Here is a 26,009-nt window from a genome sequence, read left to right on the forward strand (position 1 = left end):
AATTTGGACACAACCATTTGTCACTGTGATGCCGTTCATTGTGTTTCCTACCTACTCGAATCATCGCAAAGCCGCTTTTCCACCGAAGTGAACGCGCTGCTTGTTCCATCTACACCATGCAAGATTCGCATATTGACATCAACGTCTGGGCACGCTCCAGACTCTACCACACTGTGTAATACCCTTGCGCTGACATAAACGCCCCTTTACCAACCCGGACGTCCATTCCCTCATTTCGCTTAGCATCTCCGCATCCGACTCTCCAGAACACCTTCTATAACTGGCGACCAAACGGTGGAAGACTTTCGTATCCCAGCGAATGTCCCGAGCGAGCCACGGGGAATTGCGACCGGGAATTCGGAGCCTTGATCGAGAATGCAATGTCGTGTGCCCCTGCGTCAGTGGCACGTTGGCAGGATCTGTAGGATTCAAGGGATTGCGTGGTGCACAGGCTTTACCTCTGGGCTGGATCAGCTACCTCAAGTTTCGGTCGGTCACTCCGTGACAAAGGGAAGCATCTGCCACGTGGGATTGTGTTGGACATGTATGAGTGATGACAGGTAAAGTTGCGATGGGGTTCAAAGTCATTATGTGCCATTTGGAGCACGATGACATAGACCCAAAGAGGGACGCGAGAGCGAGCTTCTTCGCGAAATGGGGTTCAATCTCCGTAGATGGCTGCAACGTACTACTGCATGTAGAGGGCGGTAATTTGGTGTCGTCCAGAGGCACCAACGGTCGGTTTCGGGCATGCGTCTGCGAAGTGTCTCCAAAGCCTTGCCAGCAGTCAGATAGCTGGGAGCGTCCGCGGAACAGGCCTGCGCGTTTTCTCGTACATTGGCAAGTCTGGGCGTTGGGTTGAGGAGCACGCTGATCTCCCGCGGGTTGTAGGCGATGTCGCATGTCGCTTGGTTCAAGTGGGTATCGTTAGTCAACAGGACGTACGATTTATGTATAGGTTGTTAGCGATGCAGTGGAGATAGAACCGACTATAGAGACAAGCACACAAAGCTAAAAGTACTCTAGAGACAGACACGACGCTTGCGTAGCGTGCCTTCTTTCGCTCAAGGGCCCCTTCGGAGGCATTTTTTGCCGCCGACAGATGCACCAACCAACCCTGAAGCATCAATAATTTCACACCTTGTCCTGCATCAAACCCCGTTCCGAAGATCTCCAGGCGCAGCCTGCAACATGTCACAATCCGCTAGCGCGGTGTGCAGCAATTTCGGCGAACTTCGGCCTGGTCCCTCGCTCTCAGCAAGAGGCAGCCGTAGGTGGCGGCACAAGGATCGCCTGCCGCTCCTACCTTCGGCCCAGCTTTACAACAAACGGATGCCGCTTCACTTTGGCGGGGTCACCAGCGCGCATGTAGAAACGCGGAAGATCTGCACTGTATCTGACGCGTAAAGCAGGGCTGATTGCACTTGGGAAAGCCCCCTCCGAGTAGTCCGACCGAGCATTGGCAGGCTCATGTTCACCGCAAGGTGCTCTTCTGGAAGGCCTTTAGATTTTCAATGTCTTTTTTTTTTCTTCCACTGCCGCCCAGGCTCTGTCGCAGGACTCCGTTCACCATGACACACATGTTGATGCCCGCCCCACACCCGATGCCTGTTCGACAGGCGGGGCTGCCTGAGGCATCAAGGCTCAGGCCAGGACACGGAAAACAAGTCGGCTTTGCGAGTAAGACCTTGCCCTCACCACGATTCCGCCAATCCACCGCCCCCTCCATGTTCGTCGAGTGCTCACCGACATTTCTGACTCGAGCAGCGTGTACATGTACGCTAACATGTGCCCCGCTCCCAAACGCAGAATGGAAGACTACAGCGAGTGAATCATGCAGAAGCCCTTACGAGCATCGATAAACAGTATAGATTACACCGATGACAGGTACACAGCACCATGTGTCCCTTGCAGATGAGGTCGCTGGCTTCTTCCTCGGCTAAAGCGTCGCACGTCTGGCCCGCCTCTTCGGCCAAGCGACCCACGATGCTACTATGGTATGCTCGTAGAGGCGCTACGCTGGGTTTTTTGGGAGTGACACATGATGGTAGGAACGATTCAGAAACTGCAGGACGACGTCGCACGGCGATTGAGCGTTCACGCCAGCGGCCCGTAAAGGAGGGCTTCCACGTGTCGGATCCTGGCGCCACGAGAGCAGCCCATGACTCAATAAGCGGGCTGCTAGTTTTTGCCGCCTGGGCGCAGGGTCCGGTGGGCGGGGTGCGATAGGCCACACGAGAAGCCATCCTGGAAGGTCCCCTCAACAAAGTCGGTCCATGAAAGGGATTGACAACAGCTGATTTTGCAGCAACGGCAATGCACAGCGGCAACTCTTGCTGTGGTGGTAGCGGCAATGCGGCAGCAGACGCCTTGCTTGCTGCACGTGAGGAATGTTCATCAACGACCAGAGGTCGCTCCGTGGCCGTTCCCAGCCTCGGACGAGTCTGGACTGTTGTTTGTGTTCTTGGAGCACGCACCCGCAGAATGTTCCATGAAGGGAGCAAAGTACACTCTTCTACATGCGAGTGTCACGGTCTTTGCTTGGCGGGCGGTAGGGCTACTCGCGGGAATAGCACCGATGCACAAGGGGCAAGTCGAATGTGAACGTGGAGCGGCCATATTGCGCAATGCACGCGACGGAAAACATGCAGCATTCGCCACGGCAGGAGACGGCATGGCGACGCCCGGGAATAGCATGCGGGGAGCCCCTTGGCCGTGTGCCCCGGATCTGAAACGTGGGGGTGCTTGCTTTTCCACAGCCTTTTTCGCGTCTTCTGTTCGGAGAGTCCAGCGATGCTGGCGACGTCTCTGGGAGAGGAGGATTGGCTATTTTTGCAGACGGCAAGAGCTCAAGGGATTTAGAGGCGATCTGCGCTCCCGTGAAACGCTCCGTCGACGCCCATTCGCGCAGAGCCCCTGCAGAGCGGCCAGGTGAAGAAGAGAAGATTGGCGCCATGCTGCAACGGGCCAGGCGCGAGGGCGGCGTGCGAAAGGGTCTCCAGCAGATCGGGTGCGGCGGGCCCCGGCAAGCCTGAACATGTCTCGCATCCAGGCCGTGGGTCGTACACGTGGTCAGCGATCAGCACCTGGTGAGCCCCGAAGCGCTTTGCCATCCAGCAGATGCATCACTTGTCACCGACGCTGGTGGGCTGGTCGGGGGCTGGCTGGGGCCACCCGAGGGGATTGCTTACCACAGGACAAGGACGCTCTGCGCATGGCCGCCGTCAGAATGGGGGTCGCTGCGTGCGCAGCTAGCCGGGCCGGGGAGAGGAAAACGTGGGTTGCCACGTTTTGGCAGGACATCAGCAATCCTCCGCACCTCTCGGAACAGGGCTTGTTGTTCCACGGCGGATGGTTGAGGTGGTTGGACGTCACCCTGTCCGACTCCGCAAGCAGCAAACAGTTACACGGCAACGGGGCCGTCTGGAGGCGACGTCGGAGGCCAAAGGCGGCGTAACCACACCTTGCTCGTCGCAGCGACGGCCGCGCTGCTCGCGGACGCGCCTGCATGCGAGCCACGGAGCAAGACAGGCTGCGTTGGGCCCGGCGCCATCGGAGGCGCTGGTGTCTGAGTAAGAGTGATACAGCGCGGTGGGTGGTGACGGCCATGGGCGCTGCCCGTCGACCTTGGACGCGCACCGCACGGCAACAACACACGCGCCCGCCTCGTCGACGGCTGCTTTGTGCGCTGTGCCGCGCCGTGCTGTGCTGCTCGTTGTTGCGCGGCGGCGCTCCGTGGCGTGAAACGTCTTGGCCGCTCAGGCTCAGGCTCACGCGCGTGTTGGCAGGGATTGTCCTCGTGGAATGCCGTCGTGCTCCCTAATCGTTTTGGGCCTAGCCCCGCGCCGTCGAATTCGTCGCTGGCCCGCGCTCTTCTGCTGGCCCAGCGCACGCACACCTCGAGCTTGACGGGCTACCCTGGCTAGTCCCACTCCCTTCCAGTCTGCGACTTCTATGCCTCTGCCCCGGTTGCTAGATGTCTACGAACACAGCTCTGCTTCCTCACACACGCTCCTCCGCCGCCGCCACCCTACCCCCAAACGCCAACGCCCGCCCTGAACCCCAGGCCGCCGTCCCGCACCCCACGACGCCCGCCTCGTCTGACAGAGCCGCTGCTGCCCAAGCCAGCTCGTCCACAGCGCCTGCCACTGCTCAAAAACAGCCCGTCACTCGCCGGTCGACTCTCGCCTCGCGCTTTCCGCTCCTACGCAAGTCGAGCGGCTCCCACGTCCGCACCACCAGCAGCTCGCACGCCCTTCCAACCTCTTTCCTCGCCCCGGCTGCCCCGCGTGCCTCGACGTCCTCTTCTCGTGGCCGCATCGACACGCCCACACCAGACCTCCGTTCCCGCGAGTCTTCTACCAGCGCCAGCATCAGGTCTAGCCGCGAGCCCGACAGCACTGCCAGCGATCGCTCTAGGTCTGCCCTCTCCGCAGCCTCGATCCCGAACACGTCTCTCGACAGCGAGCCCACCGGCAAGCTGGACAAGCTCCCACAGCCCACAAAGGCAGCCAAAGCAGGCGACAAGAAGATGCATCAAACCTCCTCACGGCTCCTCCGCATGACGGACGATGAGCGCCCATACACCAGGGTAAGTGAACAATATTTCCTTCCAACTTCGAGCACAGACAATGGACACGGTCAATTCTGTCATTGTTCTGGAATTTGGCCCATTCCGGCCTCATTGGCATCTCCCAAATGACCCCTGCAACCGATTTCCAGTCCGGGCCCCAGCAGCGGAGCCAAAAGGGCCGACTGGCAGCAAGAGTGACTCTCTTGTTTAACGACGCCAATCGGAATGGCATGTCTCCCAAGCGGAGGTTCAATCTCGTCACGTGCGATGTGCAAGGTGACACAGCAAGCTCATGTCGAAGAGAGCACCATTGGGGTTGTGGGAAATTTCGACATACAACTCAAGCACCGAGCGTATCGGAAATTACTGACCTTCATGTAGGATTTCAAGGATCTCTTCTCCACGCTGATGGTGTCATTGCCGCTCACCCCGCATCGCGTGCGATTCAGGATGATCGACTTCACCTTCACTTCTGACGAGGCTATAACGAACCTGGGCTCCCTGAAGTTCTCGCAGTCCAACCGCATGCCGGATCCCAAAGATGCTTCTCGTGTTGTTACTACGACTACAACTACCACGTTCTCCATGGCTAAAGAGATGGCCCGCTCAGTTTGCACGAGATTCTATGAGGCGAAATTCATCGAGTCGGTTGAGGGCAAATTTGACTTCAACAACAAGAGCTCAGTGTGGCAACTTACACCGAAAGGCATCCACATCCTAGAACGCTTCTGTGCACGCAACGGCATCCAGTCCACTCATGTGAAGTCTGTCATTGAATCCAATCGCAATCCGCACCAGCTTGTCATTCTCGAGCGCAGCACGGACACCGACAAGTTGCACCACGATGAGCAGACGGTCGAGATCATCTTCCGTCGCTTCGTCGGAAACAGCGCAAACGAAACCTCGTCGGATTCCGATTCGATTCATGAGTTTGGCAAGTGCGACGTAGGCGTACGGACTATCAAGCACAAGCCGACACAAAGCCGGCCGTATGAGCACACGTTCAACGGGAGGAGCGCAGCTGAGTGGCTTATGGACTGTTCCACCATGGTCGACCGTCGCGAAGCTATTGAGATTTGTTCCATGTTTCTTCAATTAGGACTGATCGCTCCGGTCGACGCACGCAACTCGTCTGAGAAATTCCAGCCTGCGAAGCAAGTGCAGTATTACATCACACAGCATGGCGAGCGTATTGCTGGGTGGAACCTCAGTGAAGACACGACAGCGCCGGCAGATTTGAATGCTGCCAAAGCTCGAGACGGCGCTGCTCGTGACTCCAACAGCAACCGGACGAACGTCATCATCCGCAACCCGTCTTGGCGCCTGTTGTACCGCGAGTTTCTGAAGGAGACTATGTGTGAAGAAAATCTGTCTTTCTATATCGAGGTACAGGACTTCAACTCGCAGTATCGAGCAGCCGTGAATGCCACGGGTGACAACAAGATCGAGACAATTCGCGAAACTTTGGCTGCTGCATATGGTAAGCTGCTCTACCTCTACAACTTCTTCTAGATGCTAACCTCATAGGTCTATACAACGCTTTCCTTGCCCCAGGCTCACCGAACGAGCTCAACATCGACCACGCCCTCCGCACGCAACTAGCCACCCGCATGACCCGCGCCGTTGGCGACGATACCGCTATGATGCAAAGCTTGGTAGAGGTTGCGTCGCTATTCGAAAAGGCGCAGAACTCGATATTCAAGCTGATGTCCAGCGTAAGCATCTTGCCACCAAAGAAATCGGACACCTTACTAACGTGTCTGTAGGATTCTGTTCCCAAATTCATCAAGCACCCCAAGTATGGCCCGCAATTGCGTGGACTCGATGCGGCCGCAGCTGCCGCCTACGCAGCCACATCAGGAACATCCGCTCGAGCATAAACATGCAGGACTACGATTTTCCGTTTCACGACCGCCATCTATGATCATCTTCGGCAAGTGTTAGCAGCGGATGCATTATTCCCCCTCACTGCTCTTCGATTGCATATTATGTTTTCTTCGAAATTCTTGAATTTAGACATTGGCGTTGCGGACAGGTCAAAACATCAGCATCTGGGCGGCGGCGGATATTCTTGCTTTTCCTTCCCTTCCTTGAAGCATATTATGCACCCGATTCACGGCTCGCCGCCTTTTGGCCAAACTTCTCCCGGATCAACCATTTATACGGTCGACGAAGTCCTGTTGTACGGAAATCCGCCTTACGTTATGAGTCCATTGAGGTTTCTGTGGGATTTCTAGTTCCATTTGCTTGGGCATACGACATGGGCACCAATTGAAGTTGGCTAAAAGATGTTGCGTGATTGGATTGGATACCCGATCTCGACGTTCGGTTTCGGCTCATCGAATATATCTTTCTTGAAAAGTCATTCTTGGCTTCGACCCACATTGACTTTGTATTTGCTGCATTAGTAGCGGGATGGAGTAGGCTTGAGAAAGGGGGCTATGGATAAGGGTTGGACAGCGTTGACGCGTGTAGTTTAATACTAGGGCAATAGATGGCTTCCACAGCTTCTACTTCACTGGCGTAACACGGTGTGGTGTTGTCTTTGTTCGTTCTTGCACGTCAACGATCAACCATGTTCACATGCGTCGACTTGATCCAGCTGCTACCTATCAGCGTGCGACGGGAGTTACGTCCGGGCTCGAGCATCATCGTCACCACTACGCTTTCGATACACTGTACCCTTCCGACATGCACTATTCACATGCCTTGAGCCAACATGTACCAATCCACTCTGCTGCACCAGCTATCATACTCTCCGTTCGCGGCCTGCACGGATGGCCGACCCGGGGCGCGTTGCATTGCACGCCCTACGTTTTAGCCACATCGTGTATCCGTCTGGGTGATTTACTCGAATTCGCGGGTGAGATTAGACTAGATCTGAGATGGCGACAGTGCCCTGCGCGCGCTTCCGCACGCCTATGCCGCCTGCTACTTCGTGCGGTAGTCTTGAGGGCCACGCTGTACTAATGGGCGCGGTACTGCGTGCTGGCGCTTATCTAGTACCCTTCTAGGAGATGGATCGGAGTTCGCACGTGTGCAAATACAGTTTGCAGATGGCTCTGCTTTAGTTGACGATACTAGACTGACGGTTCAATGAGGAGCGAATTGGAGGGGAAGTAGCACCGATACGCGTTGGCTCCGTAGAGTAGGATTTGCGCGCCAGTGGAAAGGATGGTTTCGTGCTGGATCTACGGAGCAGCGGGGAAGTACAGACTGTATAGCTAGGTAGCTTGCGTACATAGTAGCAGAGTAAGAAGGATGATGCGGATGAGCCTTCTAGCCCGTGGACTCGGAACTGCGTCCCTGCCACCTGCAAGCGCGTTCGTTCGCACGTGGGACATGACGCGACAAGCGCGGCGCACGTTGTTCTTTCATTCCAACTTACGTAGCATACGAGTCCATGGAGCGATGGGCTGTTCTACTGAGTCGTGGACAAGACAATGGAATTCGATTAGCGTCTATGTTTGCGCCGAGGCTTTGGTGGGAGTCAGAGTTCGAGATGGACCGATTGTACCACGGATGCGGAATGTGTTTAGCGGGTACTGTACACGGCACGTTTGGTCGGTGTAGTAAGTCGCTGAGATGGGATTTTTGCGCGAGGGTACAGGATGGGAGAGGAAGCCCCGTCAAAAACAACTCTACATGTTTCTCGCCATGCTTCAACATTTGCGAAGCTTTTGTTGGAGGAGCGCGCTCTCCACGTCCCGGGTGGCGGGTATCGCGCGAAAACTTTTTCACACGCAGTATTTGGAAGGTTCCAACGGGGTTGGTGGGTCGGTCGTGTCATGGTGTCGGTGTAGGAAAAGATCCCCCCCTGTGGCGCACTGCTGGACTGGTGCTGCATTTCGCGGCCGTCGTTTGACCAGTTGGCCTCGGGTCCGGAGTACTGGGTCGTTGCTAGCCGATGGGGAAAGGCAGTTTAGATGGAACTTTGTGCTGCGTGTCGGATATGACCACCATGGGGACAACTGGATCGATGCACACGTGGCATCTTCGATGAGATCGTGAGATCTGAGATTCGAGATTAGCGGTGCAGGTGAAAAGTCGGTCATGTGACCAGGCGTCTTATCGATAGTTGCTGAGGCGCGTGTTTTCGGACGCGACGGCTTTATGAGCAACCCAGGCACCAGGCAGCAGTTCCGCATCCCAGTCCAGTTGGACGACAGCATCGACAATCTGATACAACACACCTCTGAAATCCCCTCAGTGCTCAGCTCCCGCCACAAGTGCACAATGGCGGCCCCGGCCCCGCCCAACGTAAGTATCTATATTCCCCTTCCAGGTCACTCCAGGGCTGTTTCGACCCCACGTGGGGCACCAATGCTTCCGGATGATATCCACCCTCATGAACCATTGTCGTCGTTCGAGGGGAAAGCCAACTAACATAGGATAGAGCCAGCTTGCCCCGCTCCCAGGGAACCTCCCGTTTCGAATCGTCAGCAAGACGATAGGAATGGGCGCATATGCATCGTAAGTACGCACGCTCGCTCTTGAAGCGTCATGCTCATAGTGACGACACAGCATCCGCAAGGCAACCCCCATGGACGCACCCAACCCCGTCATAGCTGTCAAATTCATCAACAAAGAGCACGCCCTAAAACATGGCCGCCTCTCAGAAAAACACATCAAGATGGAGGTCGCCATCCACAAGCACCTCGGCAAGCACGCACACATCATCCAGTGTCTTGCCAACGGTGAAGACCACTACTGGCATTGGATCGCCATGGAACTCGCCGATGGCGGCGATCTTTTCGACAAAATCGAGGCGGATGAGGGTGTGGGCGAGGACGTCGCTCACGTGTATTTTCATCAACTGATCGATGCATTGGGGTATATGCATTCAAAAGGTATTGCACACCGGGACATCAAACCAGAGAACGTGCTGTTGAGCGCTGATGGAGATCTGAAGATCGCGGATTTTGGGCTGGCGGCACTTTTCGAGAAGGATGGGGTGAAGAGGTTGTGTAATACCGTCTGTGGGAGTCCGCCGTATATCGCGCCTGAGATCGTCAGCGGACGCCGGAGCAAGAGGAAGGATATTTTGGATGTTGGTTATCAGGCGAATATCTGCGATATCTGGAGTTGTGGCGTCGTACTATTCGTGCTGCTGGTGGGTAACACCCCGTGGGAAGAGCCGACGATGCGGAGCGATGAGTTTAGACAGTATGTGGAGACGGAAGGGAGGACAAAGGACGAGCTCTGGGACAAAATTCCATCAGATTTGCTCTCGCTGCTGAGGGGTATGCTCAAGCTGAATCCTGATGAGAGGATGAAGCTCGACGAGATACGCACACACCCCTGGTACACGCGGAAGAACCCATTCCTTGCATCAAACGGGAGGACCACCAATCAGATCGGCTTGGCTTCGCAGATGCTCTCCCAACTACACATCGGCGTCGACCGCCCGCCAGTGCGGTCTCAGCGCGGCTTCTCACAAGATCCAGACGCCATGGACATCGACTCAGACCCGCATCGCTCACGTGCCAACCCAGCGAATATCAACGGTCTCTCGTCCACACAGCCAGAGACCCCATTAGCAGATACGCCATTCGACTGGGAGCGTCCAGCGCGCACATATTCTCAGGACGGCGTACCAGCATCACAACCCAATATGTGCAATCAAGCACCTGCTTCAAGCATGATTGGCGGCCCATCATATCTCTCCCAGCTCTCGCCTTCAACCCAAGACATCCTCTCGCAGGACCCCTCAATGTCGCAATTCCACCCCACACCATCCATACCTATGACGCTCACCCAAATGGCGCGCAAATTCGGCGACATCATGCCCTCGTACTCGCTTTCGCGCTTCCTCTCTCCGCTCGCTGTATCCCTACTCGTTCCTCTCCTCATCGAAGCGCTGCACCGCCTCGGCGTTCCCGCTGCCCCTATCTCCGATGAACACCTAGTAGAGATAAACCGCGCAGGGAAGGCGAGTGTGCGCGTGAAAATGGCGGATGGTCGACGGCAGGGCCTTAATGGGCATATTGTTGTGGAAAGGGTGACCATAATGGGGGAAAAGGTAAGTGAGGTGAGGTTTGTGAAAGCCAGTGGGGATCCATTGGAGTGGAGGAGGTTCTTTAAGAACGTGGTGAGGTGCGTTGGGGATGCTGTGCTGAGACCTGATTAGAGAGTCATTAAAAAACACGGGGAGATCCAGGATCGTGTAAACATACCCTTAAGGGGCGTGGATAAACTCTAATCTTACTCACGATACAGGATACAATGTCCTCTAGCTGTTGCCCAGTGCACGCTGATCAAATCAAGCTCGTTCAATGTCTATGACCTAGCACTGTACTCCACTTTCGTTCGCCTCAATGAGCAGATCTTAACAGTGCCCAATCGCTTGAGATGAAGAATGCCCAACAGCACGATGAGAACGTGACACATGATCTACAACAGTCCCTTTCCTTCTTAGTCGTGTAGCCATGAAGTCGCATGGCGAACAATCTTTGATGTGCACGCCCTTGCCGAAGCAGTCGGAGTAGAAGGTCGCTACATCAATGATGAAGGCCTGGGACACGTCGGACAGCGTAGAGGGACTGTGGCGTACTGGGTCTTGACAAGAATTCACGGACTAGGATACTGCGGAGAGGAGAGTCAGTGCGAATGCAATTGTAAGCGTACTCTACAAGTGGAGGTAGGGAGAGCTCTTGGCGCCGTCCATAGTTGCCATCAGCGGATCGATTCGTTCGTGATGAAAGGACCAACTGATACGGTCCAGAGCATTCTTCCGTAGAAGAGGAATATCATGTTTATTGGCGAATGAGTACAGGCAAATCAACCGTTCCAGTTGGTCTTTGACTTGTAAGTACAACCCACGATGGACGTGCGTATCCCAGAACAAGGGCTCGAGAGCAGATCGGCATGCGGTTTTGTTCAAGTATATCCATTGCAGTCCACCGTTCTCTGGGTCCCGGTGAGTATACCCCAGCCAGAGGTCCTCCCTCGTCCTTTCATCTTATTTCCAGCAGCTCGCCAGCCAATCTCTGAACCAAAGAGCCACACTGAGGTCTTCGCTTTTGAGATAGCCTGTCGTGCTGGCGTCAGCAGCGGGCAGCGTGGGCGCATATTACCTCGCAAGGGCCCCAAAGAATTCGAGACAGGTTTACTCGAACAGGAGCTTGGTCAACAGTCAACACGACGACGTCGACAGTTCATGTCTAAAATATCTGGAAAGTGGTGTGAGTATATGCACGTATCTTTTGATAGTGCGGTGACCGACAACTCCTCGAGCGTGTGCTGGCGCGTAATTCTTGCGGATGCTTACCTTCTAAGCGACTCACGGGCACTCATTGCGGCCTCATTGTTCATCGTCATCCCGGTGCTGTTGTTGCGGCCGTAGGACGCTTCGTTCGCAGATTAATCTTGCACTAATAGTGATAGTGAACGCAGTGGGATCTGGCGTTAGCTTTGACGAGTTGGCGGTGAAGACAGCAGGCCAGGCGATCGCGAGCTTGGGAAGGGAATTGCTTTTAGGAGTAACGTATGGAGCAAGTGCAAGAAAGTAAGGTAGAACTTGAGTATTTCGTTGATCGATCGCTACTCCTTATTCGTACAGAACACTTTACCCGAAGGAAAGAGGTACCACCATTACTGCCGTGCTATACTTTACCAGGGATAATGTCTTGAATACTTTTGTTGAAGAGTGAAACTTGATTCTTTGTTCGTCTTGCCAGTGATACTTCCCAAGGAGATTATTTTTGCGCCTGGTCTGTTCACAAACGTGAAGGGATCGTGAGTCTTAAAAAAACTTCTTGTCATCCCACTTCGCTGAGGCTGAGAGTTCCACAACTCGTCGCCTTTGTCAAAACGCACCCTTTTGAAGCAGCTTTCTCGCTGCTGCCCACTATTGTGATCGTGATAGTCGCACGGGTTCAGCGCTCTGCACTTCTCCCCGTTGCCTGGAAACGTGGCCGTGGTCTTGCTGGCATAAAAGTTGACTACGTCGGCAACAAAGCCTGCGGTTATGATAGGTTGAGATGCCACTGCTCACTGTTGGCTGATGGAAAGCGCAGAAGCCAACAACAAGAAGTGTGCGGAGGGACGATCCATGAATGTTTTCATTCCATAGGCTTGCTGCGTTGCTTGTGGAAACAACGGTTTTGGACGCCCAAAGAAGACGGAGAGAGTGGCATCGCTGTCACGCTTCCATTGTGGTACCAACACAGACGGGCAAGGGAATGCCGACGAAGGCGGACAATGTGTGAGCTCTCGGCGGTTCATGTCGCAGCGATAGCGTTGGAGTCTCATGAGCTTTCCACAGTGAGTATACCTCAGGTACTTGATTATAGCATTGACATGGTGCAAAGCAGGTCCCGGTGCGATGCTTTGCGTCGAAGAGAGAGCGGGACGACATCTTTCAGCGCCATGCAGGCGAAGTGATCACCACAATATGTAATGGCTAGAGGCAAGGATCAGAGAATATTCAAATCAATTGATTTACTAAGGTGCGTGTAGCTAAGTTTTTGTCTACTTAGTGTGCGCACTACTATGGGGCTAACGAAAGGGGTCATATAATAGGATAACTAAGCAGAGCTAGCAATATGTTGCACTTGAATGCTAATGATGCCATTGTGTTTGATCGATCTAAATAGCGGTTGCAGCGAGGCAAGCGGTGCCGAGCGATGACGCACAGACCAGTAAAGCAATCGCTCAATCACAACCCTCCAACACAGACACCCATTCACCCTCCCATACCCTAAACCCAGCCCCGGTTCTCTCCTCTTCGGCCCTTGCCACATCCACTAGATCGCGGTGCGCCTGGATACTCCCTGAAACCGCCCACCGTCGCCTACAGCCGAGCACGCGAGCCAATCTGCGATTCGACTACCAAAGATCTCACCAACGCCACCCACGCGGCCCTTAACACATAAATCTCCACTTCCCCACGGCCTCGAGGCATTCACCTCCGACATGTCAAACAACTTGTCAAACACAAACAACATGGGCGTACAACCCGCACAACCCAATCGGACCAACGGCAGCGTAATCATCACGCAACCCGTTCTCCGCCTGAACACACCCTCAGGCACCCTACGTTTGCGCGCAGAGCCAGCTGAGCAAAGGCACATTCAATGGGCAGAGGACGTTGTAGACAATGAGGGGATGGGGAAGAAGTCATCGAAAGGTTCGCGCGTCATCGCATATTCGCTACACACGTACTTACTTGTGGGCTCTAGTCTGTTGCATTTACCACCCGCAACGCGAGGTAGGCGAGTCCTCGGATGAGTCGTCGAGCGATTCAAGCAGCGATTCGGATTCGAGTAGCGGGCCGGATAATGGGGAGGCGAGGCCTGCTGGTGGGAGGAAAGGTGGGAATGGTAGGAGGGCACGGAGACAGCATAGTCATGACCATGACCATGGCGAACATGATCATGATAAGCCAAATGGAGGCTCATCAGGACAGCCCCGGAAGGTAGCAAGGAGGCGACCAAGTCCGAATGCGTATGAGAAGATGCCCAAGCAGAACAAATAGCCTAGGAGGTTGACATGATAGTCTTGAACACGTTGGATGAGGCAATTGTCTGCTGAAACCAGGGAGCGCGTGGGTTTGAAGCACGCACAGAAGGCTACGATGATGTTTTACGAAATTTAGCGTGGCGTCTGGCGTTTTCGTAACGATTCACGACTGCATAAGCGGAGGGACGTGTGAGCGGAGAAACACTGCTTGCATAATGAGAGCGAAATTCCACAATAGACGACATCAGAAGTATGAATAACACTTTGTTATTGAGCACCTATTCTCAGCAGAGCATGGAAGCAGCTTATACATAGCCTGAAGAACTTCGTCTGAGAATGTGATATAGTACAGCAAAGCCGCATCGGTGACCAATAGCTCAAGGGTTGCGAGCTCGCCGAGGTCGTGAAGCACTAAGCCTGCTACTCTCTCTACTCTTCGACACATTTTCCTCTTCCGTTCCGGGCTGGATGGTCCTCTTCGCCTGTAACAAAAGCCTACTTGACCATAGCCAATAAGCATATGCTATGTGGCTGATGTGCATAATCCCGCTGCATCGCGGCCTGACTTCAATAGGTACTAGCCGCCTCAGCGTTGCAAAATGCGTCGTCGGTCCGAGAAATGTGTACAAGCATTCCAAGTCCACTCATCGTCCACTTCGTCCACCTCGGGTTTGTAATGCAGACGACACGTCGGCGTCGAGTATCCCTTTGATCCGATTCTCAATCTTCTGGAGTCGGGTGGGGCAACACTGCGGGCGCATGCTGCGTGGGAATTCTGACGAGCGTCTGGGGAAGCGGCAGCTCCGTTTCGGTCTTCTTCTCTGCATCGTCTTCCTCTTTCGGCTTGGGGAGTTTGGCTGCTCAAATCAGCTCTCTGCGCGCATAGCATCTTTCGAGTAGGGGAACTTACTGGACGCCATATTTATCGCTCTAAGCACATTATGCCAGTTCGATAACACCGCTGCGACGGCTAAAGGGCCAACACGTCAGTACTGTACTGTACTACAGCCAAGCCAGAACACGCGGTTCCTGTAACGGCCTGCCCCGCGGCAGGGTGAGGGTGGGATGCGACAAGACGAACCTTCTGTGCCGTCGGACAGCGTCGACAATTTCTCGGCCAGCGTCTGCATCTGGTCGGCGAGGCCTGCGCTGAGAGCTTGCAGGTCTTTGAGAGAGGCAAGCTCGGCTTTCTTCTCTGCGATGCGGGCGAGAAGAACGGGCGATTGACCGGGGGGCTGTGATCCGCCGAGGGAGCTGGACTGGCTGCGAATGTGCGAGGGGAGTGTGCGCGTAGGGTATGCCATTGTATTATCACTTCCAAAACATCCGTCCAAGTATGAGATATATTCGTGCAGTCGATATCTGTCTTCGGTGTATTCAACGGTCGCACGCGTCCCGCAGTGCGTGGGGACAGTTGCAGGGATATCACTCCGGGCTAGCGCTTTGTTGCTACGGTAAACAAACACTCGCCTCGCATGACGCTGCGGCAACAACGAACGACGCAGTACATCCAAAAATCACCACGCGCAACATCAATGCCTAACACGCATTACTTTCGCAAAATAACCTTACATTAGACATTAGCGTATGGCGCGCTTAAATGAGCCACCTGTTGCGCCTGCGCCTGCGCTGTCGAACGGGGACCTCGATGCGATAAAGCGCAAGTTTCTAAGAACAAACCGCGAGTTGGCGAAGTACGTCTACACGCATAGCAGGCGAAAATGGAAAAATACTAATAGGTAACAGGATTAATTCGCAACAACAAGTCCATATTCGCCAACTCGAAAACGATCGCTCGCGCCTTGTCGCAGAGAACTGCTCGCTCGCACAGCAAGTGCTACATCTTCAGAACACACTCGAGGCACGACCCCGTTCACCCTCATTCTCTACCATCGATGCTCTAAAGAACCAGCTAGAGACAAAGATACAAGAGCTCGGAGGGTTGGTAGCGGGGCTGGGACAATTGAAACAAAGAGGAAGCAGTGCGCCATGCAACGTCAAAACTGCGACGAAAAAGAATCCGGAAGAGAGGCAGTGGCGAAGCGCCCTGGGGCTGCAGGAAGTTGAGAATGCCATGCTGCCGACAATCACGGAGTACAAGGCGTATCCGCGGGTGACTATGAAGTACGTTTACACTTGATCAACCATGGCACCGTCCGACAGGTCACGACGCTGGTCGATAAAAAGAAGCTAACCATGAACAGCGCGGAAGAACTCCAAGACATCCTCGATGCTCCGGACAGCCAGTCACCAGACATAGGACCCCCACCAGTTTCGCACTTCGACATCGAGGAGCCCATCGCGTTCAAGCATAGTCCATCTGATGATGTACAATCTGATATTGCTTGCGATGGCGAAGAGGTGGTACTGCCGATGAACATCGAACCGCGACGGAAACGACGAGAGAGTGGGCCAAGGATTCGACGAATGTCTCTATTTGAGTCACCTAGAGAGGAGCCTGAAGAGAAGCCCAAGGAGAAGTCTGAAGAAGTGCCAGAGAAGCCAGTCAGAACCGGAGCGAAACGCAAATTTAGCGTGCAAGAAGATGATGACAAAAGCCAGCCTCAAGCGGAACCCTTCCAGTTCAGCCGACGCGGCACGCCAGCTTCTACTGATGAGGACAACACGGACGGGGAGCGACCTCTAGCTCTCACAAGGCCAATCCTTTCGAGTAGTAAGTACAATGTGATGAAGCATAGAATAGTAAGACTGACTCTTTCCAGAACCTGTCAACACCGATCCCATGGTCTCTCCAAAGAAAAAACGCTCTTCAGCCCCCGAGAAGCCCGAAAAGAAAAAATCAGCTCGTCCTCGGGTGACAATTAGTCGGAATACCCTCCCCGACATGATCCCGCAAGAGGCGCCCGACCCCATCGCTACTGCTGAAGTTCACCTCGAATCTTTGCTACCTAAGACCCCTGCCGCCGAATCTGTCTACTTTCCGCCATCCGTGGAACCTTCTACGTCGCAGACAGAATCCAAAGACACGCCGCCGCCAGGTGATCTTTCTTCGATGAGTGAGTTAGGAATTGTCAGTCGCCCGTCCCGCCGCGCACGACCGCAAGTAAGCTACAAAGAGCCCAGCCTAGCCACCAAGATGCGCCGTCCGAGTAAAGAGTTGGTGGATGCTGTAGTGGACCGCCGAACGAGTGTGGAGCCACCAAAGTCTGCACCGAGCTCAGCACACGTCATTATCAAGGAAGAGCCTGAAGGTTCTCCATGGAAGCCCCACGGCGCCGTAGTTGAGACGAGAGGCGGTGACGGTGCAGAGATGGGGAGTCCACTTCGTCAAAAACTCGATCGCAAAGAGGGGTCTCAGGACGCGAAACCCGAACGACCGAAGTTGAATTCCGTAGCCGTTGAGCGGGCGATTGAGAAGATGATCGAGGAGACGAGTACAGCAAAGCGGAAGTCGCTCACCTCATCAGGCATGCTATCAGTGAAGGAGGCAGCAGAGCAGACATCACAGGAAAAGAAGGAAAGTAAGCTATCAGAGATGACGGTAGGACCGGAAAGCGACATGGCCATCTTCGATTTCAACGAGTCGTCTCCGGCTGCCGGTGCTCTCACAAGAACGGATTTACGCCCCAATGTCAGTCTTGCAAGCGCAGCTCGTGAACGTCGCAGACATTCCTCAGTTCTGGTCTCTGCGCCAGAATCCGAAGACCGCACGGAGCCCAGTGCAAGGTTTAACGGTGGGCTGCCGGCGGTACACAAGCGGGCCGGTAGCGGGGCAACGAAGACGGGCGCGCCTGCGGCGGGTTTAGCTAGAAGCACGGCGGCTGCGCGGTCGTCACAAAAAGAAAAGGAGAGGAAGGCCGGTACTTTACCGTCGAGTAGGAGTAATTCACGACTGGGGAGCAGAGAGGACGGCGTAAGGGAAGGCCGGTCGGAGCGGGCGACTAGCAGGAGGGCGAGCATGATGGTCTGAAGGTTTTGAATACAAAGCTGCTTTTGCATACCTGTCGCTCTGCTTGATCTTGTGGATGTTGTTTGTTGCGTTTACCATAGCGGTGGCGTTGGATGCATTATACCTTCACGGCATCAATGCCTCCACTCCCCATCCTCTAAATCGTTTCTGCAATTCATATCTGGGTATTGTTGCTGCCTAAAGCAAATCGCCTCATCATTGCCGGCCGTTCTTTATTTCAGCTCATATCACGTGTTCTTGCTCGAATACATTAACCTCTCCAACTCAGTCATATCCACAGCCCTCAACTCCCTCCGTGCAAACAGCACCACCGCCAATACCAATCCGGGCAGATACCCACCCCCCACCGTCATTCCCTCGCCCCACGGCCGGTCCTGTAGTACTTCTGCGATTGCCAGTACCGCGCACAAACTCCCATTTGCTACAACAATCCACTGTGCTACCAACTCCGCCGTCGAGTCAGAGATATATGGCATAGACCGTGTCTGTGCTTTCGTCTCGGTTGGGTTTGATCGGGACTGTGGCTTGGATGACTGGAGGTCGAGCACATGCGAAACGGAGATGCGGAGGGGTGGGAGTGGGAGGAAGTAGAGGATGTATGCGGATGCGAGGAAGGAGAGTATTGCGAGGGCGGTGGCGGGAAGGGTGGAGAACCGAAATAGCAGTGGTATGTACAGCGCGATTGGAAGAAATGGGAGAACGAGCAAAAGATGTGTGTAGGTAGAGGTTGTGCGCGTGTCGTGGGTTGTAAGATTGGTGAGGAGGTCGGCTTGGTCTGTATAGGTGTTAATATTAGAGAGAGTGATGGGAAAGAGCCAGGTACCTTGCTCATCCATGCCCGCTTCTACGGCGTCTTCATCGTCGGATTCGGAGGGGTATTGGAAGGTGCGGCGGAGGCGGGTTGCTGCTGCTTGTGCAGACATGATACGCGTTGAGTGAGTGTCCTGGTGTGTAGTGGTGGCCTTGCACGAATAAGGAATGCCTTGTAACCCGCGACTTTCTGGCGACGTATAGACAACCGTGCATGAAAGTTATCGCACGGGGACAGATGACGTTGTTGGACCCTGGTTTTTCGGTTGGGTTAGCGTCTCACCCGCATGAACTATCAACACAACATCTTCTCGACACGATCTGATGGAGAACGAATCGCGCTAGAACTGACATACCTGCATGTGGGGTTTATGTTAATGCTCTGATGTTCTCCATTTGTATCCTTGGAGCCTTTTTAGTGATTTTTCTATGCCTATACATGCCAGCCCATAACAACCTTGATCACAAACGACCTGTTGTGCGCTACTGCGATCGTGGCTCAGATGAGTCGAGATATATATGACCAGGCTCTCACCCCTAGTGGTGTCCATCGTTTCGTAACTTCCTGATATCGCACGAAGCGAAGATGGCGGGCGACCGAGCGATCGAGGGCATCCAGTTGTCCTCAGCTCTTGGGGACGGTTTCGACGTCTTTAGGAAGAATTCAACCGCATCCCAAACTACCTGATTCGCACGGCATCATGAATATCTGGTGGTATCACGAACGACATGGGGCTTGGTTCCGCTGCAGCTTCTTGCGGCAGAAGTCAATAAGACCTCCTCAGCCGGGATGCTCCTATGCGACAAACAAGCTGAAAGATCAGTTGCTCTGGAGAAACACCCCTACAAACCTAGTATCTTGGACGAGCTCCTTGATATCTGCGATACAACATGCGATACGTCGGTATGCTACCGATTACGGCTCGCCCTTGATGGATTCAATAAGACTTGTCTTCATAGACACGCGAAGATTGTGTGATGGGAACTTTCTTCCAGCTGTTGCTCTTATCGGATTTCAAGGCTTCGAGAGTGCAGGCGGTCTAGATACGATCGTTATCACGGCGACTAGCTTTCTCGGTCAGCGTGAAGATTCCGACCAATGCTGCTTCTATCACTTCTGTTGGGGAACTAGTCCGGTCTAGTTTGTACACGCTATATCCCGAACTTGCCGATAACGTGTAACGGGACTATCTCTGCCATTGTGTTCATGGTTCATGAGCTCCGCCGGAAATTCTCCCAAACACCCGGGATACCCAGTATAGAGAAGTTGGGAGCAGCTGCGAGGTTTTCTGGAGCTTGTTTGACACGCATTTCCAGCAAATAGCCATGTCCATGCTGTTGTCTCTGAAGTAACGCTGTCGCTTTGAGCCAAAAATGCTGGCGACGTGCAAGGACTTCGATGGCAAGCATTGAGCATCTCGCACAGGCTCAACGCTGACGTTCAATAGGATTCGACGTGCACTCAGGACCAATGTCTGAGCATCACCTGGAACTGTTTTCGAAGCTTCAGCATCGGATGTCCCGTAGTACGAACAATTTACTGGGCTGCTGAGTGATGGTCATGCCGAGCTACAACGACAAATAGCAGACGAAAAAATCGAAAGGCGTGCGATGACAAGAATCCAAGACGATCTGGAAAACCGACTGCTGCTGAAGAGTTTTTTGACCACCCGGATGTATCCACTGCTCTGCCAGGTGAATCTTCGCTTCAGCACTGTCCATTGGGATACAGACTGACAGTGAAAGCTATGTCAGAATCTGCTAGTTGGGGCATCAATACATTGCAGGTGGAGAGCATCATCAACAATCAGCCTTCTCCTCAAAGGTGATAGCATGTTGGCTTGGTGGAAGTGATACGAGTAGGACTAAGAACGTGCTCTGTCTCGAACAGGCGACTGTGCTGCGAAATCTTATATGGTATGACTAATCGTTGCGATAAACAGCCTCTAATCGAAGTCTAGAGGTTTTTACCTTTCGCTTCATCACTATTTCAACACTATGCAGCTCATCCTGATCCTGCTCACAGTCTATCCTTACATGCTCTGCAATTCGTTCTCGCGGCGATTACGTGATTCAAATTTCAGTCCTCTATCAAATTGTATCATTCTGATGGTGCACCGATGTATTACGCTTTGTAGGAAGATCCCGTAATACTACCTTGCCCTGCAGACACACAAATATGCGGTTCATTTCAAGGGATGTCCACATATTCCAATTCGATACGTCAGTTCATACCAGCTCATCTGCTTGTCCCAAGTGTTGTCGTCTTAACCTGATCAGACTTGCGCACTTCCCCAATATATATAAACGCGAGCAAATCCGTGCTCCTATCAGACCAGTTTACAACACCCCTGGGAACGAAACGACCAAGCACAACATGCGTTCCGCAGCCTTCCAAAACCCTGACCGGTTACACTACCGCCTCCAACATCCCTCGGCTTCGAAAAAGCCGATTCGAGATATTTCGTTCGGACATATGCTCCTGCTTCTAAGGCCTGACGGCCAAAGATCTCGCTAAGTCAGAGGCTTCCTGTGAGCCGTGGTCAGGTAATTACGAGGACATTTCAGTCGATCCGATGAAGAAGCTGTCGAGATGCAAAAACTCCACTTGCGATGAAAACGGGAATGGCCTGGTGTCGTGGTCTAATTCATTGAAATTCGCGATTCAGCGCGCGATTCACCAAAGTGCTGAAGACAGGCCCCCTCATTCGAATATAGTACCCATATCCTGATCGTGGATAGATCGCGGCTACCTAATCAAACGTCCAATTCCGCTATTGACCCACTGAAAGCTTTTACGAAGACATCGAGCAAGCTGTTAATAACTCAGTTGATTACTATCTTGGCGAGTATCTCTCGCAAGGTCAAGTCGTATTTTCGAAGCGTGCTGTCGCATGTATAACACTCAATAAACTGGAACAACATGAGCTACACCGACTGTACCGGACGTCTGCTAGTACCTCCAGAATAGATACCTCTGGCACAGATTCCGGTTTCTTTGAGATCTCTCTAGACATCAGCCACAGTCTTTGTGATGTTACTGACACTTGAACTACGTCCCGACCCCGCGTACTAAATATCCTCGTGGAGGAATCGGACTTGAACCCTACCAGTAAAATTTATCCACCCTCCTTGTGATCTAGAGCTAATGTGGGCAGGACGACATCCGATTGAGGAATTGCTGTCCACGCCTGAGCCCACCTCAGACTTTGTACCTGAGCACGTGGATTTTTACAACATGGTCTCTGGAGTGAGCCGTGAGAGTGGTATTCTTGCGAATTTACAATTCTCTAGAAGTCGAGATGTGAAAGTGGACCATCAAAGCCGATAGTTTTCTGGGTCAAAATGAGATGTGAAAGTCTGGTAGGTTTAGATCTGCACTCGGTCATTGCGTTGTTCATCTTCGATCGTTCGAGATCGTCGATCCCTTCCGATTATCTTAAAGCTATCAGCACCATAAAGGCCTACTAGCATAGTCCTTAAATGATCCGTACAAGTGCAAATCCAGCCGATGTGCATAGTAAGCAGGTAACCATGAAGCTGAGATACAGTCGTATCGGATATCATGAGTACTCGCTACTTCCCAATCGATAGCTCGCAGCACCTTGCTTTACGAGACAATTGTTCGTCTCTCACTCACCTCGCTCTGTGCTTTGCTGCCTTCACCGCTAATATCGCACTGTGTAGCCTTCATGGAAATGACGTTTCAAGCTCGTGATTTCGGATTTCGCTCCTTCCTTTTTGCCTTCTTTCTTCCAACTCCACCACTGTTTCCGCCACCTACGCACCATCCACCATGCCCAAGCACCACGACGTGCCTGGGGTTGAAGCGTCGATCGTGGTCAACGGACAGCCTTGCGAAGAACATGACGACCGCGGACCGGTCGCCCGTAACAACATTGAGCGTTATATTATTGCAGAGTCTGGTGCAACTTTTGAGGTCCACTTCCGATTCTCCCACCCATCCCCCAATGATCTGCCAGTTTCAGTAGTCATCACCATCGACGGTAATGACCTAGACGAACCTCTCATTCGGCAAGCGGAGATCTACGATCAGGAAGGTCATGTAAGCGAGGGTCCAATCTCGAATACCAGGAAAGAGTTTCGCCGGCAGAAGTATCGCTTTGCAGAGCTCGACATCAGTAAGTGCAGCTTTATGCTCAGACACACGTCTCACTAACACGCAGCAGCAGGCGAAGATGTACCGGCCGCATCAGTCAAAGCGCAGAAGAAACGACTCGCTGACACCGGCACGATATCGCTTCATATGTACCAGATTCAGACTACACGTTTGAACAAGTCTTTCGAGATCACAGAGAGAAAGGTGCAGGATCCGGGTACTGTCCACGAGAAGGCTCTGAAAGGTGGTGCACTGTCACATACGATGAGGTATGTCCTTTCTGGGCTGAGCCCCAAGACCTTCAAGTTCACAAAATCGCAGCTAACGAACAAATATAGTTTGGAGAATGCCGAGGCGACCGACGAAATCGAGTATTTTGATGCCGAGTACGCCAAGAACGGAGAGGCCTTCGCTGTCTTCCACTTTTACTATCGCTCGTTGAGTAAGTCCTGCTCGCTCTGGGACCATGTTGGTCTGTCTAATTCTCCGAAGAGGCTCTCAAAGACCTTCACGTTGTCAAGCATACCCCCGAACCCAAGGGACTGATCGATTGCGATGATGATGTTCTCCAGAGTTCCAGCCCAGAGGCGCTTCGGCGCATGGTCGCGCACTGGAGGCGTGAAGAAGATATCCGTCAGCGGCTCAAGCGCGAACGCTCAGAGTCCGTAACTGTGGTCGGAGATGATGAGGTATTAGTTAGTAACGCTGACAATGATGTAGAGGTGCTTGGCGCAATCGATCTGAGAAAGCAGCGACGCAACCGACGCAAGCTTACACAAGAAGATGAAATCATCATGATCGACTGAGGTATACTAAATTTGTCGAAACATCCGCAACCACTAGAGACGAACTTGGTATTATCAGGTCATGGATTGGCCATCTCACGCCGTCCCAGTGTGCATAGTCTTTCGATAGGCTCGGTCTGCAGTACGATGTAACTTTTGCGAAGAGTGGGGGATACCGTAGGATATCATCTTGGTGGATGTTCTAACAATGAGAGGGGTCCAGTGGGGAGGTACCTGTCTGCTATTAAGCGCACAGTTACAGCATTTGATCCATCTACGAGGGTCTCTAGGGGGCAATAACAGGTATTGAACGTATCTCTCCCGCCTTCACATGATCGTGCGAGATATTCTTCATATTCTGGTACAGTTCACAACGCCACATTCTTCCTCAATCTGCTTGTTCCTGAATGTTGTTGGACATCTTGCTCGAGATATCCGTAGTCTTCCCTCCTTTAGGTACTCTGTGATATTGATGTATTGTGCACGAGGCTCTTGATGTCCACGATATTTGAAACTTCCATCGGCGACTGTTCTCCTGAGTTGCGAAGGGTACGTGGCGCGGAATATTGTGTAAGGGGGATTTCGGAAAAGCGTGACCTCGGCAGTGGAACGATCCCTGACAGCTGGGCCCGCGCTAACCCCAGCTTACCGGTACCCTCACCAACCCTCAACCCACGCTTGCTCCACTCATCTTGCACAGCTCTTAAAGCTTCCATTACTCATACATTTGAACAATGCCGCCTGATTTCTCATAGCACGAACCCCGCGAACAATGTTTAGCACTCTTGGCACAGTGAACAGGCTCTCCTCAGCTGCAACGCGATGTTCGCGTTGTGGAGGAGTCCGCCCAAGCGGAAGAGCACGGCGTGGGATGGGCAGCACCCAAACAACTTCGAAGAGGCCTAAGACGGCCATTTTCTTTCCAGGTATACTATCATCATCTCCCGGCATATATAGCGCACTCTCAACCTTAACAATGCTAACAAAAGCCAGGCCAAGGTGTGCAGCGCGTCGGGATGGCCACACCCTGGCTTGAAGCCTTCCCTCGGACCGCAAAACCCATCCTCGAGGAGATCGATGCCACGCTCAATGTGCCCCTCACTAAGATCATAGAAGGCGGCACCAACGCTCAGCTGAATCTTACCCAGAACTCGCAGCCCGCCATCATGGCCACCTCAATCCTGATCCTGCGCATTCTGGAACAAGAATTCGGCTTCAAAACTAGTGAAAGGGTAGACATCACATTGGGCCACTCGCTCGGCGAGTTTGCGGCCCTGGTAGCAGGCGGATATCTCACATTCCATGATGCGCTGCGCATGGTGCGGAAACGCGCAGAGGGTACGCAATGTCGGGGTACAATGTGGGTGTTCAAGCTGGGCGATTGTCTAAGACTCCGAGCGTTACACCTCTAAAAGCCTGAAAGCCTCAGACATTAGCAGCTGGCCAGAACACCTACTTCACCCACCTTCCTGATTGCTGAACATTACACTGACTTTTTACCCCCATCTGTAGTCATGTTACGCTGTACTCAAGAGGCAGTCGAACAAGAAGGCGGCGAGTTCGGTATGATCGCGCTGGTATGCGAATCGGAAGCGCACATGAAAGCACTGGTCGCCGGTCTCCGCGAGTTCCTCGAACTATCGTCGCCGAACTACAAAAACGATTCCAAAGATATCCCGGCCGTTGAACAGGTCCTCATCGCGAACATTAATAGCAAGAACCAGATTGTACTGAGCGGAAGCATTGAGAGGATGCAGACGCTGTTGACAAACTTGCGGCAGTTCGGCGGCCATGACCCTAGGGCAGTGCGATTGAAGAGCGATTCGCCATTCCACAGCCCGTTGATGAAGCCGGCGCAAGAAACAATGAAGAGGATACTGTACAAGGAGAGGCCGGACGGGAGCGATATCGTAACGTGGCCCGGAATCATGCCTTGCATTTCGAATGTGTCCGGAAGGCCGTTCCAGAACAAGGATCAGCTCAAGGATCTGTTGGCAAGAAGCTGCGTTGAGACGGTGCAGTGGTGGCGATCGATCAAGTTTTTGCACGAGGACGAGAAAGTGAAGCGGTGGATCGGCATTGGACCTGGCAAGGTCGGAAGAAATCTGGTTGGAAAAGAAGTTGGTATGAAAGGCGCCGTTAAGGGCGGCGGTGTGTGGGGTATCACGAGCCCTCAAGACATAGAGGAAATTGTAAGAGCACTGGACGACACGGAAATATGCGAAGAAGAGTGAGTGAGTGGGATGGCAACGGTCGCTGTCGATTCGAGACAAGGTCAGAAGAAAAGGGAACATGGTCGAACCATTGCCAGTGTGATGAAGTATATCA

The 26,009-nt window shown here is 53.3% G+C and overlaps 7 protein-coding genes across 7 annotated transcripts; 5 read left to right on the top strand and 2 right to left on the bottom strand.

Moving 5' to 3' along the window:
- Positions 1–3,976: 3,976 nt before the first annotated feature.
- SST2 (AMSH/STAMBP protein ubiquitin specific-protease) lies at positions 3,977–6,453 on the top strand (the record flags this gene model as incomplete). Its single annotated transcript, XM_056211281.1, has 4 exons — positions 3,977–4,591; positions 4,955–6,053; positions 6,101–6,288; positions 6,340–6,453. 4 exons carry the CDS (start codon positions 3,977–3,979, stop codon positions 6,451–6,453), a joined length of 2,016 nt encoding a protein of 671 aa, XP_056074754.1.
- Positions 6,454–9,116: 2,663 nt separating this feature from the next.
- Positions 9,117–10,703, top strand: chk1 (Chk1 protein kinase; the record flags this gene model as incomplete). The annotated part of the gene is made up of 1 exon (XM_056211282.1): positions 9,117–10,703. The coding sequence occupies one exon, from the start codon at positions 9,117–9,119 to the stop codon at positions 10,701–10,703; it is 1,587 nt and encodes a 528-aa protein (XP_056074755.1).
- Positions 10,704–14,755: 4,052 nt separating this feature from the next.
- On the bottom strand, positions 14,756–15,339 carry DAD2 (DASH complex subunit dad2; the record flags this gene model as incomplete). Its single annotated transcript, XM_056211283.1, has 2 exons — positions 14,756–14,892; positions 15,117–15,339. The coding sequence occupies 2 exons, from the start codon at positions 15,337–15,339 to the stop codon at positions 14,756–14,758; spliced, it is 360 nt and encodes a 119-aa protein (XP_056074756.1).
- Positions 15,340–15,622: 283 nt separating this feature from the next.
- On the top strand, positions 15,623–17,966 carry N0V89_002475 (uncharacterized protein; the record flags this gene model as incomplete). Its single annotated transcript, XM_056211284.1, has 4 exons — positions 15,623–15,729; positions 15,782–16,159; positions 16,240–16,709; positions 16,759–17,966. 4 exons carry the CDS (start codon positions 15,623–15,625, stop codon positions 17,964–17,966), a joined length of 2,163 nt encoding a protein of 720 aa, XP_056074757.1.
- Positions 17,967–18,193: 227 nt separating this feature from the next.
- Positions 18,194–18,889, bottom strand: N0V89_002476 (uncharacterized protein; the record flags this gene model as incomplete). Its single annotated transcript, XM_056211285.1, has 2 exons — positions 18,194–18,741; positions 18,790–18,889. The coding sequence occupies 2 exons, from the start codon at positions 18,887–18,889 to the stop codon at positions 18,194–18,196; spliced, it is 648 nt and encodes a 215-aa protein (XP_056074758.1).
- A 3,683-nt stretch (positions 18,890–22,572) lies between these two features.
- On the top strand, positions 22,573–23,702 carry N0V89_002477 (uncharacterized protein; the record flags this gene model as incomplete). The annotated part of the gene is made up of 4 exons (XM_056211286.1): positions 22,573–22,918; positions 22,964–23,165; positions 23,235–23,338; positions 23,389–23,702. The coding sequence occupies 4 exons, from the start codon at positions 22,573–22,575 to the stop codon at positions 23,700–23,702; spliced, it is 966 nt and encodes a 321-aa protein (XP_056074759.1).
- Positions 23,703–24,697: 995 nt separating this feature from the next.
- On the top strand, positions 24,698–25,915 carry MCT1 ([acyl-carrier-protein] S-malonyltransferase; the record flags this gene model as incomplete). The annotated part of the gene is made up of 2 exons (XM_056211287.1): positions 24,698–25,019; positions 25,194–25,915. 2 exons carry the CDS (start codon positions 24,698–24,700, stop codon positions 25,913–25,915), a joined length of 1,044 nt encoding a protein of 347 aa, XP_056074760.1.
- Positions 25,916–26,009: the final 94 nt, after the last annotated feature.

The sequence above is a fragment of the Didymosphaeria variabile genome (genome assembly GCF_027946475.1).
Source record: "Didymosphaeria variabile strain IMI 356815 chromosome Unknown scaffold_2, whole genome shotgun sequence".
Lineage (NCBI taxonomy): Eukaryota > Fungi > Ascomycota > Dothideomycetes > Pleosporales > Didymosphaeriaceae > Didymosphaeria > Didymosphaeria variabile.